We start from the raw sequence: 13,606 nt of genomic DNA on the forward strand, positions 1-13,606 counted from the left end.
AAAATACCACTTTTGAAGAGATCTATGATAATTTGATCGTTAGTACGCAGTTTATCGAGAGCTTGTCACAAAAATGATCCAAAAAGGGACAAACACGAAAATGTTTCTTGTACGATACAAGATCATATGATTTTCATTTAATCAGCACAGCATTCGTCCGAAAAAAAAAAAATAATAATAATATCAGAAGAACATGACAACGCATGCTCGGAAACATCACATCACTTCCAAAGTTGTATTCGTCGTACAAGAATTTTCGTAACCTTTTCATTTTCAATATGAGACCAGCATGCAAAAAAATAAATAAAAAAAATAAATAACCCACCACACACACGCACGCACGCACGCACGCACACACGCGCGCACGCACACGCGCGCGACCCTTCGTCCGATATTCTCATTGCGTGTACCAGACTTAAAGGCAAAGTTCAACTTTTAGGCCCAGCTCCCTTTGTACCAATATACCATTAAAGTACCTCGATTTTTGAAAACAAGGCCTACCTCAGCCATGGCTGTATTTTGCAGATCACTTCAGAGACTTCCTGGTATACAGACAGGACAGACCAGCCAGTACTACCCAGGAAGGAGTTTACTAGCGGACCTCATTAGCACACCTTCACCCATCAACTAAGTTTTCACAGCACCCCCGGTGTTCTGTCAAAAGAGCCAACTCGCCAAAATCTCCAACAACATCACTTTCGGTGACTCTCCAGTAGCAGTAATTGCAGATCGCTGACTTGGCAGTTTTCACAGAACACTGGAAGTGTATACACTACAGTACATGGCGAGTTGGCTGTTTTGACAGAACTCAGACTAAGGAGTAAAAAATAAATAAATAAAATTGGATTTTTATAACAGCTTACCTGTAAAATCCTTTTCTTTGAAGTACATCACGGGACACAGAGCCATAGTAGTTACTATGTGGGTTATAGGCCACCTTCAGGTGATGGACACTGGCACACCCCAAGACAAAAAGCGCAGTTTTGTAGCAAAGCAATACACGTGTATACCAAGAAGGGAGGGACCTCTGTGTCCCGTGATGTACTTCAAAGAAAATGATTTTTCAGGTAAGCTGTTATAAAAATCCTATTTTCTTATCGTTCATCAGGGGACACAGAGCCATAGTAGTTACAATGTAGTGTGTCCCATAGCAATGCCAACTGAAGGGAGGGAGACACAACAAAAGTAGGGCACTAATAGACTAGAGGATTTATTCTGCAGCCTGCAGTACACTGCACCCAAAAGGTGATAGAATCTGGTAAAATGTATGGACCGAAGACCAAGTTGCAGCCTTGCAGATCTGAGCCATGAAGGCTTGGTGATGCACTGGCAAAGAAGCACTAACAGCCCTGGTGGAGTGCGCTTTAATATGAAAAGGAGGAATTTTCCTTTTTAAACCATGAACTTGAAGCATCACTTGACGTATCCATTTAGAAAGAGTAGATTTCAACGCTGCCTGTCCCCTTTTAGCACTGTCTGGCAATGCAAACAAAACATCTGTTTTCTAAATCTGAGCGGTCACTTTTAAATAGACATTGACCACATCAAGAGAATGTAGTGACTTTTCTTCCACAGAACGAGGTTCTGGAAAAAAAAAAAAAAAAAAAATGAAGGCAGAACAATATCCTGGTTTAAATGAAAACCTGACACTACCTCCGGTAGGAAATTAGGATGAGGCCACTTTACGACCTTATTCTTATGAATAACCAAATATGGCTCTTTACAAGAAAGAGCAGCCAACTCTGATACTCCTCTTGCAGAAAATATGGCAACCAAGAAAATTATTTTCCTTATCAAGGAGGACCAAGGGAATATCTTGAATTGGTGCAAAAGGCTGTTTTTGTAAAGCCAACAGGACTAAATTTAAGTCCCAAGGGTTCAGGGGTGGCCTAACTAGGGGATTAATCCACGTTACCGCCTGAATTAACCAGAGAGCGGGAAGCAAGTGGTCGTTTAAAAAAAATACCGATAAAGCTGATACCTGGTCCTTGATAGTGCTCAAGGCCAGCTTCATTTCTAATCCAAACTATAGGAATTCAAGGATCCTACCTATGACAAATCTTCTGGGGTGCCTTCCAGACTCTATAGTATGACTCCGGAGGCCGGCTTCCTAGCATTAACCAAAGTAGAAACTGAAGCCGACAACTCACAGTCCTTTAGAATGTAGGTCTCAATAGCCAAACCGTTAAATTTAGCATTTGTAAGGTAGGATGGAATACCTTTTTTGAGGTGTTTTTTTACCCCTCCTTCCACTCATAGCACCATGCACAAAGTGGAGGTACAGAAGGAACACATCCACTGCTTGAGCAATAGTCCAGCCCTGTTGTTGTTATTAATGCTCAGCCTGATGCAGTAGTAAATGTGTCAAAAGGAATGTCTGTGTCACCAAACTTCTTAAATGCCACCTTTGCTCGTGTCCCTCCAGCAGCATGTAACAGCACAAATGGTGCGCTGGACGTTGGAGGATGCCAACGCTGCCTTAAGCCCTGCCCCTCTGTCACCTACAGCCCTCCCCCCTTTTTTTTTTTTAAAAGAGCCCTTTCCCACGTGAGCGCGGGCTCCTGATCCTACGGGATCCACAGGAAGGAAGGAGGAATGGCGGGGTGGGGGTGTCTGGAAGCCTCCGAGTGGTGTGCCGTTCGCTCAATTTATTTTTTTAAATTCTTGTGACGCCCTCCCCCCCCCCCCCCCGAGAAGAAAAAAACAGCACAGGAGGGTGTCTGGTTGGGAGAGGGAACCCCCCCCCTCAGACTTACTGGAGGTCTGCTGCTTGGCTGGAGGAAGAAGAAACTGCTGCTTCCTAGTCACAACGTGGGCTGAGAAGCATGAGACGGTAAGTGCTCAATACAGCCCCCAGTGGTGACACACAGGCATGACAACACCTACTAAATTTAAAGGAGATAATCATAAGAAAATTAAAAAAAAAATTCTTAGAAAACTCCACTTACCTTTCCCGCCGCAGGGTTTTCTGTGGTAAAGCAACAGATCCAATCTTCACCCTTCACGGGGGTTTCTGTTAAACCTTCAGGAGCTGGGGATCCGCAAGGAAACCCACAATCCTGGACCTGTAATAGTACCACCGCCAGTAAAAACTTTATGGAGTTAATACCAAAAAGTACTGGATCCCGGGGTCCAGCTCTCTAAAAAGAGAAGTGTTACAGGCAAGACATTGTTTCTTTGGATACGAGGCCCGGGTACCATTCAATTTGGCCAAAGAGACACTTTGAATGGATCCCACTACATGGCTAGCTCCAGCCAGGATTGCTCCAGTGGAGCTCAGCACAGCACATCTTTACTCGTGACCAACACCTTAGACACTGGCGAAAAAACTCAGGTACTCCCAGTAGTGGGAGTGGTTATATAGGGAGTGCACTTCTGGTCTTAGAGCGTGCCAGTGTCCACCACCTGAAGGTGGCCAGATAACCAACACTAGTGTCCCCATTGGAAGATTTCCCCTCCATTACTTTTCTGGGGACAACCCAATTTTTATTTTATTTTTTACTTTCAATAACAGTAAACAGGAAAAATAAAAGGCTGAATCTCCCCAACAGGGGCACAGACAGCAATGTAAACATCCCTTGTGCCAATAATGGGCAGTGACAGGTACTCTTTATGGAAAAATCTTGGGTCTATAAGACCCAAAATCCCTCCTTTGCACTAAGAAGCATTCAAAATGCTAAGTTTGGCTGTTTAAAATGCAGTCATTTTTAAAATTTGGTGCCTTTAAGTCTTCAGTAAACGGTCTTCAGTGTGCTGCCTATCACACAAGCCAGTCGGGGGGGGCCTTGCACACAGACCCAGCTCCGTGATATACTAGCGCCAGAGGACAGAGGGAGGAGAGTGCCGTTATCCAGAAAATGGTGAGGCTGACCGTGGGCACAGAGGCTGCAATTGGTGGGCACACAGAGGCTGCAATGAAGTGAAGCTACATTGGTGGGCATGGCGAGGCTGCATCGATTTTTCCTGCATCTTGTCCGCAGCCTCTGACCATCTCCTGCATCTTGTCCGCAGCCTCTGACCATCTTCTGCATCTTGTCCGCAGCCTCTGACCATCTCCTGCATCTTGTCCGCAGCCTCTGACCATCTCTTGTATTCTGTCCTGTCTCTAAACATCACTTGTATCATGTCCACAACCTCTGACCATCTCTCTTATATCATGTCTGCAGTCTTTGAGGTGGGGGGGGGGGGGGTCTGGAAAGGAGTTAAGAGTGGGAGTGCCACCAGGATAGGGGTCATGGGAGAAGTCAGATGTGTGTGGACTGGAGAGGAGACTATAGGTTAAAACCAGAGCCACCAACCTGGAGCTGTCTAACTGAGCCCTGCACATTGCACCTGAGAGGTCAGCGAGTGCCGCCAGGCAAGTCTGAGGGGGTCACTGACGTAAGGGGGAGGGACTACAATATTATAAGGGGGCACTGATATAAAAGGTTTCACCCTTATATCAGTAACCCCCCCCATTCTTTCTGTGGAAGGTGGTCTCTGGAAACCAGTGCCCCCCCCCCCTTTCCTGGGGTGCCCCTTGATGATGGACCAATTTTACCACTTGTAACTGGAATTTGCAATATAATAAATAGATTTCTATATCTGTTTTATTAATTACAATCTTCAAATGTGCTTTAAAATGCATGGTTTTCCCTTTCAGGAACAAGGAAATGACGTTATGAAGTTGGGCTGGTACGATATTTTTTTCCAGGGCTGGTTTTTATTCCCAGTCCAGTCCTGCATTGGTGTGAAGGGGTTAAAGTGGTTGTAAAAGACAGAAGTTTTTTTTTGTTTTGTTTTTTTAATCTACATTAAGATAAAAAACATTCTGTGCGTAGCAGCCTCCCCTGGGGGTTCGCTCCCTCAGGCAGTTCGATAAATCTTAGGTTGCTCCTTCTGAGGCGGTTTTCCTTTTCGTCCTGCTTCTGGAGCATTTGATTCACTTGTAACTGCATGCAGTCTGTAGTATTTTGCGGGGGGGGGGGGGGGGGTAGTCCTCCACAGTGCTCAGCCGAGTTTGTGTCTTTAGCCCCGTCTCTCAGCTTCTGAAGGTCTTGCCTCACCAGGGGGTGTCCACCTTTACTTCCTTGTGGTTTGGCAGGACATTATGGCTTCTTGGCAGGCAGCGATGGCACTGGGTACCCTCGAATCAGCCCCTGCACCAGTCCCCTCTTCCAGAGTGGTGCTGCCATCTTGCTCCAGGGGGTCCTGGTCTGTCTGGCGGTATTTGTCCAGTTTGGCCGCCGCTTCAGCATTTTTCTTTTGCTTGGACATGTTCACAGGGAGCACCGGGTGGTCAGGCAGCTGGAAACGGGTAGATTGTGAGCGATTCGGTGCCAGGATGAATGAATCAGGATATTGGGCCGGTGGAGCTCAGCTCACCAGTGTCTAAACTGCATGCAGCTCCAGGCCACCCTAGTGTTAACCTCTTCCCTGCCAGTGTCATTTATGCAGTAACCAGTGCATTTTTAAAACACTTATCGCTGTATAAAAAGGTCACAAAAAAAAAAAAAAAAAAGGGTCCGATCTGTCCACCGCAATCCCAAACAAAAAAAAAATTAAATATTTTTTTTTTTTTACCAAAAATATGTCGAATACAAAGTGGCCTAAACTTTTTTATTTTTTTAAGAAAGCTCTATTTATGGGGGGAAGGGAACAAGCATTTCTCCGTTCTGCCTAGTGACACTGATCATAGCTCCCTGTGATCGGAAGTGGTGATCAGTGTCGTGTCACACGTAGCCCCTCCGCCCCCACAGTTAGAATCACTCCCTAGGACACACTTAACCCATGCAGTGCCCCTCCTGGTTAACCCCTTCACTGCCAGTCACATTTACACAGTAATCTTGAGTAATCAATTTATTTTTAATCACACTGATCATTGTATAAATGTGAATGGTTTCAAAATAGCGGCAAAAAAAAAATTGTCCGATCTGTCCGCCATAACGTTGCAGTCGCAATAAAAATCGTAGATCGCCGCCATTATTAAATAAAAAAAATAATACATAAAATAGCCATAAAACTATCCCCTATTTTGTAGACGGCATAACTTTTGAGCAAACCAAACGCTTATTGCGTTTTTTTACCAAAAATATGTAGAAGAATACATAATTGGCCTAAACTAAGGAAAAAAAAAAAAAAAAAAAAAAAAAGAAGTTTATATAATTTTTTTGGGGATATTATAGCAAAAAGTTAAAAAATAGTGTTTTTTTTTTTCAAAATTGTCGGTCTTTTTTGTATATAGCGCAAAAAATAAAAAACCGCAGATGTGAACAAATACCACGAAAAGAAAGCTCCATTTGTGGGAAAAAAATAAAATAAATAAAAGACGTAAATTTTGTTTGGGTATAACATTGCACGACTGCGCTATTGTCAGTTAAAGCGACGCAGTGCCAAATCGCAAAAAAACAATCTGGTCTTTGGCCAGCCAAATGGCCCAGAGCTTAAGTGGTTAAGGGGGTAAATCCTTCCTGGGCTGAAGTGGTTAAGGCAATATTTACTTATCCCACAGTTCAGCTTTAACAAAATTTAAAAGGAGAAGTAGTTCACTTTTTCAGCTAGAATAGGTTCTCTTTAAAGTGGTTGTAAACTCTCTCCCACAACTTTGTCCCATGTAAATCAGCATAAAAAACCCTAATGAACACAGCTTGTAGATATCTCTTTACTTGCTTAGTATTGTTGTAATCCTTTTTGTTCTTTAGAATGACGTAACTGAGCATGCCCAGATCTCCCCCGATTTACAGCACACTCTCTATGTGCTTATCTGTTATCAGGACTTCCTACGGCACACAGCACTGAACTCACAGGAGGCTGCAGAATCATTCAGGGCTTCCTCACACACCCTGTGACATCACATGCAGTGTAAACCTGGCCATTACTGCAGTCTTATCAGTTGAAGCTGATAAGACTGACAAAGGCAAACAGACAATTGGCACAAGTAAATACAATAAAATAAAACAAAACAAGCTATGAACAGGGAAGCAGGGTTGCCATAGAAACATTGGATTGAGAAGGAGGCTTGGTTAACAGTACAGGAAGTGCTCAATGTAAGGGCGGAAATACACTCCACTGTGGACTCAGAAAACAATACTTAAGATGGTGCTGCCTAACCCCTGGAAACAAGTTTTTTAAAGTTTCTTTAAACAGTAAGTAATATGAGATTTGGGCTGGATTAGAGTGGCTATAGTTTGATAATTACTTATTATAATGGACTAAACGAAGAGCAGCAGCAGAGTGGGAGAGTTTACTTCCTCTTTAAGGCTTCCTAAACAATTACATAATCACATTTATTTAGAATCTGGATTGCAATTATTAATTCCTATTTCATAGTAAGTGACACACACTGGCTGCTCGATTACAATACAGAATCTGCAACATCAGAAGACTGAATGCTTTCCACCCAACAATCAGATGGGATCTGCATGTGAGATCTTACTTTACCTTGTGATCTTCTGTGAAGTCGGAGGAATTGGCTGGGGACTGAGCTTCCTTCTGTAACTGCCTCGCCAATCTGCAACACAATGAATCAAATTAAGAAAAATGTGAGAAAAAGAACGATCAGGAAGTGTGCATAACATGCATCTTAAAATATCTGCGCCGTAACGCAGGATGCTTTTCTTTTTTCCTGCACAGCTTGTCGTCAGGTACTTGAGTGCCCATCAGCTGCTCCAAACAGAACAAGGAGTTAAAAGGTTAGTTCACCTTTACCAAAAACTCCCCTCTATGCAGATCAGGGGCTTCTATAGAGAAAAAGAAGCGATGCAGCTTTGAGCAAAGTTAAATAATGGCCTCCCTTTAGCTGTAGGCCATTTGTATAACTCTCGAAGCCTGACTGGAAAACTTCTAGGACGTTGCTATGCTCACATACGCCATCACCTTAAGCAGTAGCTCAGAGCTCAACATTTGGGAGCGCACTCCTGCAATGGTGGAGGTTAGCATTAAAAAGGAGTTGTAAAGGCAGAAGCACCCTCTAATTATTTTCCCTGGCCCCTTCTCTCTCTCCAGCAATGTCCACGAATGTCTAAGTCGTCCGGGACACTCCTCCCCATTGGCTGAGACACAGCAGCGGCGCCATTGGCTTCCACAGCCGTCAAAGTTAGACGCCATACACATTTGATTTTCTGCAGATTTTGGTCTTCAGATTTGCCAAAACCATGTAGTACAAGGGCCTGCCTGACTGAATACAAAGACGAAAATCTGCAGAAAATCCGATAGTGTGTATGGGGCTGACTGTGGAGGCCCTTGATAAAATGGGAGGGACCAGGAGCAGCAAAAAGGGACCTGAGAAGAGGAGGATCCGGGCTGCTCTGTGCAAAACCAACTGCATGGGAGGTGGCAAGTATATCATGTTTGTTATAAAACACAAAAAAAAAAAAAAACAACACACACCCCCCACAAGACTTTACAATCACTTTAACTGCTTGCCAACCAGCACACACCGATATATGTCGGCAGAATGGCATACAAGTACATCCCCTTTAAGAAGTGGCACTGCGAGTGATATGTAATAAAAATGGCATAAAATGTATTCCCTATTTTGTAGACACTAGAACGTTTGCACAAACCAATATAAGCTTATTTTGATTTTTTTTTTACCAAAACACATATCCGCCTAAACTGAGGGAAATTATATATATTTATATTATTTTTTTTGGGGGGGGGGGGGGGGGGGATATTATAGCAAAAAGTAAAAAATGTTTTTTTTTTCCACAATTGTCACTTTTTTTCTTTTTTATACCACAAAAAAATAAAACCCGCAGAGGTGACCAAATACCATCAAAATAAACCTCTATTTGTGGGGAAAAAGGACATCAATTTTGGGTGCAACATCGCACCATGCAATTGTCAGTTAAAGCGGTACAGTGCCAAATCGCAAAAAGTGCTCTGGTCAGGAAAGGGGAAAATCCTTCCGGGGCTGAAGTGGTTAACCATAGTCTTCTCTTGGCAACATCCCTAAAAGTTTTCCAGGCAGGCTTCACAAGGGACATAAATAGCCTACTCCTCTAGCAATGGCGTTATTCAACTTTGGTCAAAGCTGCACAGTTAATATTTATCTACAGGCTCTCCTTATTTGCATAGGTAGTTCTTTTGGTAACAGTGAGCGGACCCTTCCATGTAAAACTGTCAGAAATGCGAGTAAAACTGGACACTCATGTTACAATCGGATTGTGCAATGTCCTTTAGGGCTTGTGTAGACAGGCAAACACACAAGGCAGACTCCAGGGCCCACTTGGTCTTTCTGATGTCACTTCTGTGTTTTATGAAATTTACCAAGAAGCAGAACTTCCATAGGGCCAAGTACTTCCCCCACCTGCCGCAGATAACTGCTCATTCCTAGCCACTCATTTACACAGAGTAGCAATATGGGAAGCTGGAGGGGGTGTAGTTCCATTCTAAACCTTGGGGCAGCGGAGAGGCGCTGTAAAAGCATAACGGAGCACCGCCCTTTGTTATACAAAAGGAACTGTTACTGTGTATTCCTCTCTCTGCCAACCAGATTGCTTTAACCACTTCAGCTCCGGACTAATAAATACCTTAAGGACCAGAGGTCTTTTTGCAATTTCGCACTGCGCTGCTTTAACTGGTAATTGCGCGGTCATGCAATATTGCACCCAAACGAAATTTGCGTCCTTTTCTTCCCACAAATAGAGCTTTCTTTTGATGGTATTTGATTGCCTCTGCGATTTTTTTTTTTTGCGATATAAATGGAAAAAGAGCGAAAATTTTGAAAAAAAAAGATATTTTCTTCTTTTTGTTATAAGAAAAATCGAATAAACTAAATTTTAGTCATACATTGAGGGCAAAATTTATTCAGCCACATGTCTTTAGTAAAAAAAATGTCAATAAGCGTATATTTTTTGGTTTGCGCAAAAGTTATAGCGTCTACAAACTAGAGTACATTTTCTGGAATTTACACAGCTTTTAATTTATGACTGCTGATCTCATTTCTTGAGGTGCTAAAATGGCAGGGCAGTACAAATCCCCCCCAAATGACCCCATTTTGGAAAGTAGACACCCCAAGGAAATTGCTGATGGGTATGTTGAGCCCATTGAATATTTATTTTTTTTGTCCTAAGGGATTGAATAATGACAAAAAAAAAAAAAAATTTTTTTTTTACAAAAAGTTGTCACTAAATGAAATATTGCTCACACATGCCATGGTTATATGTGGAATTGCACCCCAAAATATATTCCGCTACTTCTCCCGAGTATGGGGATACCACATGTGTGGGACTTTTTGGGAGTCTAGTCGCGCACGGCACCCCGAAAACCAATCACCACCTTCAGGATTTCTAAGGGTGCAAATTTTTGATTTAACTCCTCACTACCTATCACAGTTTCGAAGGCCATAAAATGCCAAAATAGCACAAAACCCCCCAAAATGACCCCATTTTAGAAAGTAGACACCCCAAGCTATTTACTGAGAGGCATGTTGAGTCCATGGAATATTTTATATTTTGCCACAAGTTGCGGGAATATTACAAACTTTTTTTTTTGCACCAAGTTGTCACTAAATGATATATTGCTCACACATGCTATGGGCATATGTGAAATGACACCCCAAAATACATTCTGCTGCTTCTCCTGAGTACGGGGATACCACATGTGTGGGACTTTTTGGGAGTCTAGTCGCGCACGGCACCCCGAAAACCAATCACCACCTTCAGGATTTCTAAGGGTGCAAATTTTTGATTTAACTCCTCACTACCTATCACAGTTTCGAAGGCCATAAAATGCCAAAATAGCACAAAACCCCCCCAAATGACCCCATTTTGGAAAGTAGACACCCCAAGCTATTTACTGAGAGGCATGTTGAGTCCATGGAATATTTTATATTTTGCCAAAAGTTGCGGGAATATTACAAACTTTTTTTTTTTTTGCACAAAGTTGTCACTAAATGATATATTGCTCACACATGCTATGGGCAGAAGTCAAATTACACCCCAAAATAAATTCTGCTGCTTCTCCCGAGTACGGGGATACCACATGTGGGGGACTTTTTGGGAGCCTAGCCACGTACGGGACCCCGAAAACCAAGCACTGCCTTCCGGATTTGAATATAAAATGCTACCAAAAAACCTGTTAGCGATGGCAGGGATCAGGCCTGACTCTGCGATCGCTGCAGTTATGTGTTTAGTGTTTTGTAAGTGACAGTGATCGATCGATACTGCACTTGGGTGGGCTGGGCAGAGGGGCAAAACGCAGGTGCCAGCAGGTATTTGGGCTGATCCCGCTAACAATGCGTTTTTTTGGAACCCTAAACTGCTGGGGACGCTAGTATAGATCTGATCAGATCAGATATTGATCTGTTCAGATTCTATACCACTACGGGAGGTGTATGCTTTGTGTGTGGGTGTTAGCGGTACTGGCACTAACCTAGCGCTGCCTGGGGCGACGCAGACCCTGACCCTAAAACCTAATTGATATCACCCGCCGGGTGATCAGGGGGTTAAACCTTTATTGGGTAATAAATGGTGGGTGCCCTGATGCTATAAAAAACAAACTAACCAGAGTCACCCGTAACACTTATACGGTGATCAGTGGTGAAAGGGTTAACTAGGAGCAATCAGGGGGTTCAAATTTTTATTAGGTAGTATATGGGGGTCCCTGGCGCTATATAAAAACCTGACGGGGAACCTAAATAACTAACTGGCTAACCAGCGTCACCAGTGACACTTATACTGTGATCGCTGGTGAAAGGGGGTGAAAGGGTTAACTAGCAGCAATCAGGGGGTTAAAACCATTATTGGGTAGTATATCGGGGTACCTAGCGCTATAAAAACCTGGCGGTGAACCTAAAAAAATAACTAGCTACCTAGCGACACTGATGCAGCGTTCAGAAAAATTATCGCTTAGTGACACTGGCAAAAGGGGGTGAAAGGGTTAACTAGCAGGAATCAGGGGGTTAAAACCATTATTGGGTAGTATATCGGGGTACCTAGCGCTATAAAAACCTGGCGGTGAACCTAAAAAAATAACTAGCTACCTAGCGACTGTAGCGACACTAATGCAGCGATCAGAAAAACGATCGCTTAGTGACACTGGCAAAAGGGGGTGAAAGGGTTAACTAGCGGCAATCAGGGGGTTAAAACCATTATTGGGTAGTATATCGGGGTACCTAGCGATATAAAAACCTGGCGGTGAACCTAAAAAAATAACTAGCTACCTAGCGACACATGCAGCGATCAGAAAAATGATCGCTTAGTGACACTGGCAAAAGGGGGTGAAAGGGTTAACTCTAGGGGCAATCAGGGGGTTAAATCTTTATTGGGGGGTGATAGGGGGCTACCCTGGACCTAACACTAACTGTCCTGACAGTTTTTACTGTCACAACTGACACTGAATGCATTGATCAGTAAAGAAATGATCAATGCAATCAGTGACACTGTGACTGGGGGGGGAGGGGGTTTGTGTGCCTGTGTGTACCTACATGTCAGTGTAGTGTTGGTGCACACTTACTTTCTGTCTTCTCCTCGTAGTCCGGTCAAAAAGACCCCCCCCCGAGGAGAATGACATCACTTCCTCCTTCCTGTGTAAACAATACACAGGGGAGGAAGCTTCTCATTGGCCAGGAGCGATCCAGAGGGGGTGGCCGAAAACCAATGGCCATCCCCTCATCATGGAGCGCTCCTGGACCGAATCGGACCGCCGTAACCAGCGGGAGGGGGTCCGATCGGACCCCCCACCCGCTGGAAGGCAATCACGTAGATGTACGTGATTGTGCCTGCCTGTGCCATTGTGCTGACGTACATTGGCAATACAGCGGTCCTGAAGTGGTTAAAGAATACATTAAAAGGCAATTTTTTTCTATTTTGGATAGAGTGGGAGGGATTGTAACCCCGGTCAGTTTTTATTACGGAATGTGCCCTGTTACAGAGATACACCCTCTCTATTTATCCTGTTTGAGTGAAAAGTCCCATATTTGTGATGTCACCAGTACAGAGATGAAGGGGAAATAGTCCAATGGGGGGTAGGGATGAGCTCAGGTGCATTCAGATCCTGGTCCAAGCCCACTTGAGCAAGCCTACCGGCAGACAGTCTGCGGGACCCACGGCCACACTCCCGCGGCGCGCCCTCTATCCTGCTTTTGCAGACTTATGTACAGGTACGTCAGTTTACGCAGGTGTGCCATTCTGCCAACGTAAATCGGCATGAGCCGATCAAAGCATGTTATACAACACAGCGTTTGTGCTGTGTAATTTGGCCTCCTGTATCACCCGAAATACCTGGCTGATCCTGCCTGGTGCTGCCCTCCCCCTGTAAACTGACCACGGTTAATCATGGCTTTTGAGCCCTGACACCGTGGTCAGTTTACATGCCTCCATCATCCACTGTCTCTCCCTCTCCTCTTTCCCAGCTCTTACCCCGCTGCTGAAACAACCCCCCCCCCCCCCCCCCCCCAAACACACACAATGCCCTGTTAGAAGACATCCTATGCTGCAGTGTATGTTCTTTGTAAAAAAACATGCCCATTACTACCTTACTTCAGAGTGCTGCTCTGTGCTCAGGTGACTCCTCGCTGCTCTCCTCGGCTGCCATCAGCAGGGGATTCCCGGCCCCTCCAGCTGTAGCTGTGATATTGGAAAAGGGAGCAGCGAGGAGTCACGGGAACGCCGCTCTGAAATAA

At 44.1% G+C, this 13,606-nt stretch overlaps 1 protein-coding gene across 1 annotated transcript in view; it reads right to left on the bottom strand.

Annotated features, from left to right (window-relative positions):
* AIDA (axin interactor, dorsalization associated) overlaps positions 1-13,606 on the bottom strand; it is a 71,211-nt gene that overhangs the window by 43,260 nt on the left and 14,345 nt on the right. The window contains exon 2 of the mRNA XM_077485806.1: positions 7,420-7,489. Coding sequence (XP_077341932.1) covers positions 7,420-7,489 — 70 coding nt within the window. The remainder of the gene's footprint in view (positions 1-7,419; positions 7,490-13,606) is intronic.

The sequence above is a fragment of the Lithobates pipiens genome, unplaced genomic scaffold (assembly GCF_037356315.1).
Source record: "Lithobates pipiens isolate NorthernLeopardFrog02 unplaced genomic scaffold, aLitPip1_a1.2 Scaffold_18, whole genome shotgun sequence".
Taxonomy (NCBI): domain Eukaryota; kingdom Metazoa; phylum Chordata; class Amphibia; order Anura; family Ranidae; genus Lithobates; species Lithobates pipiens.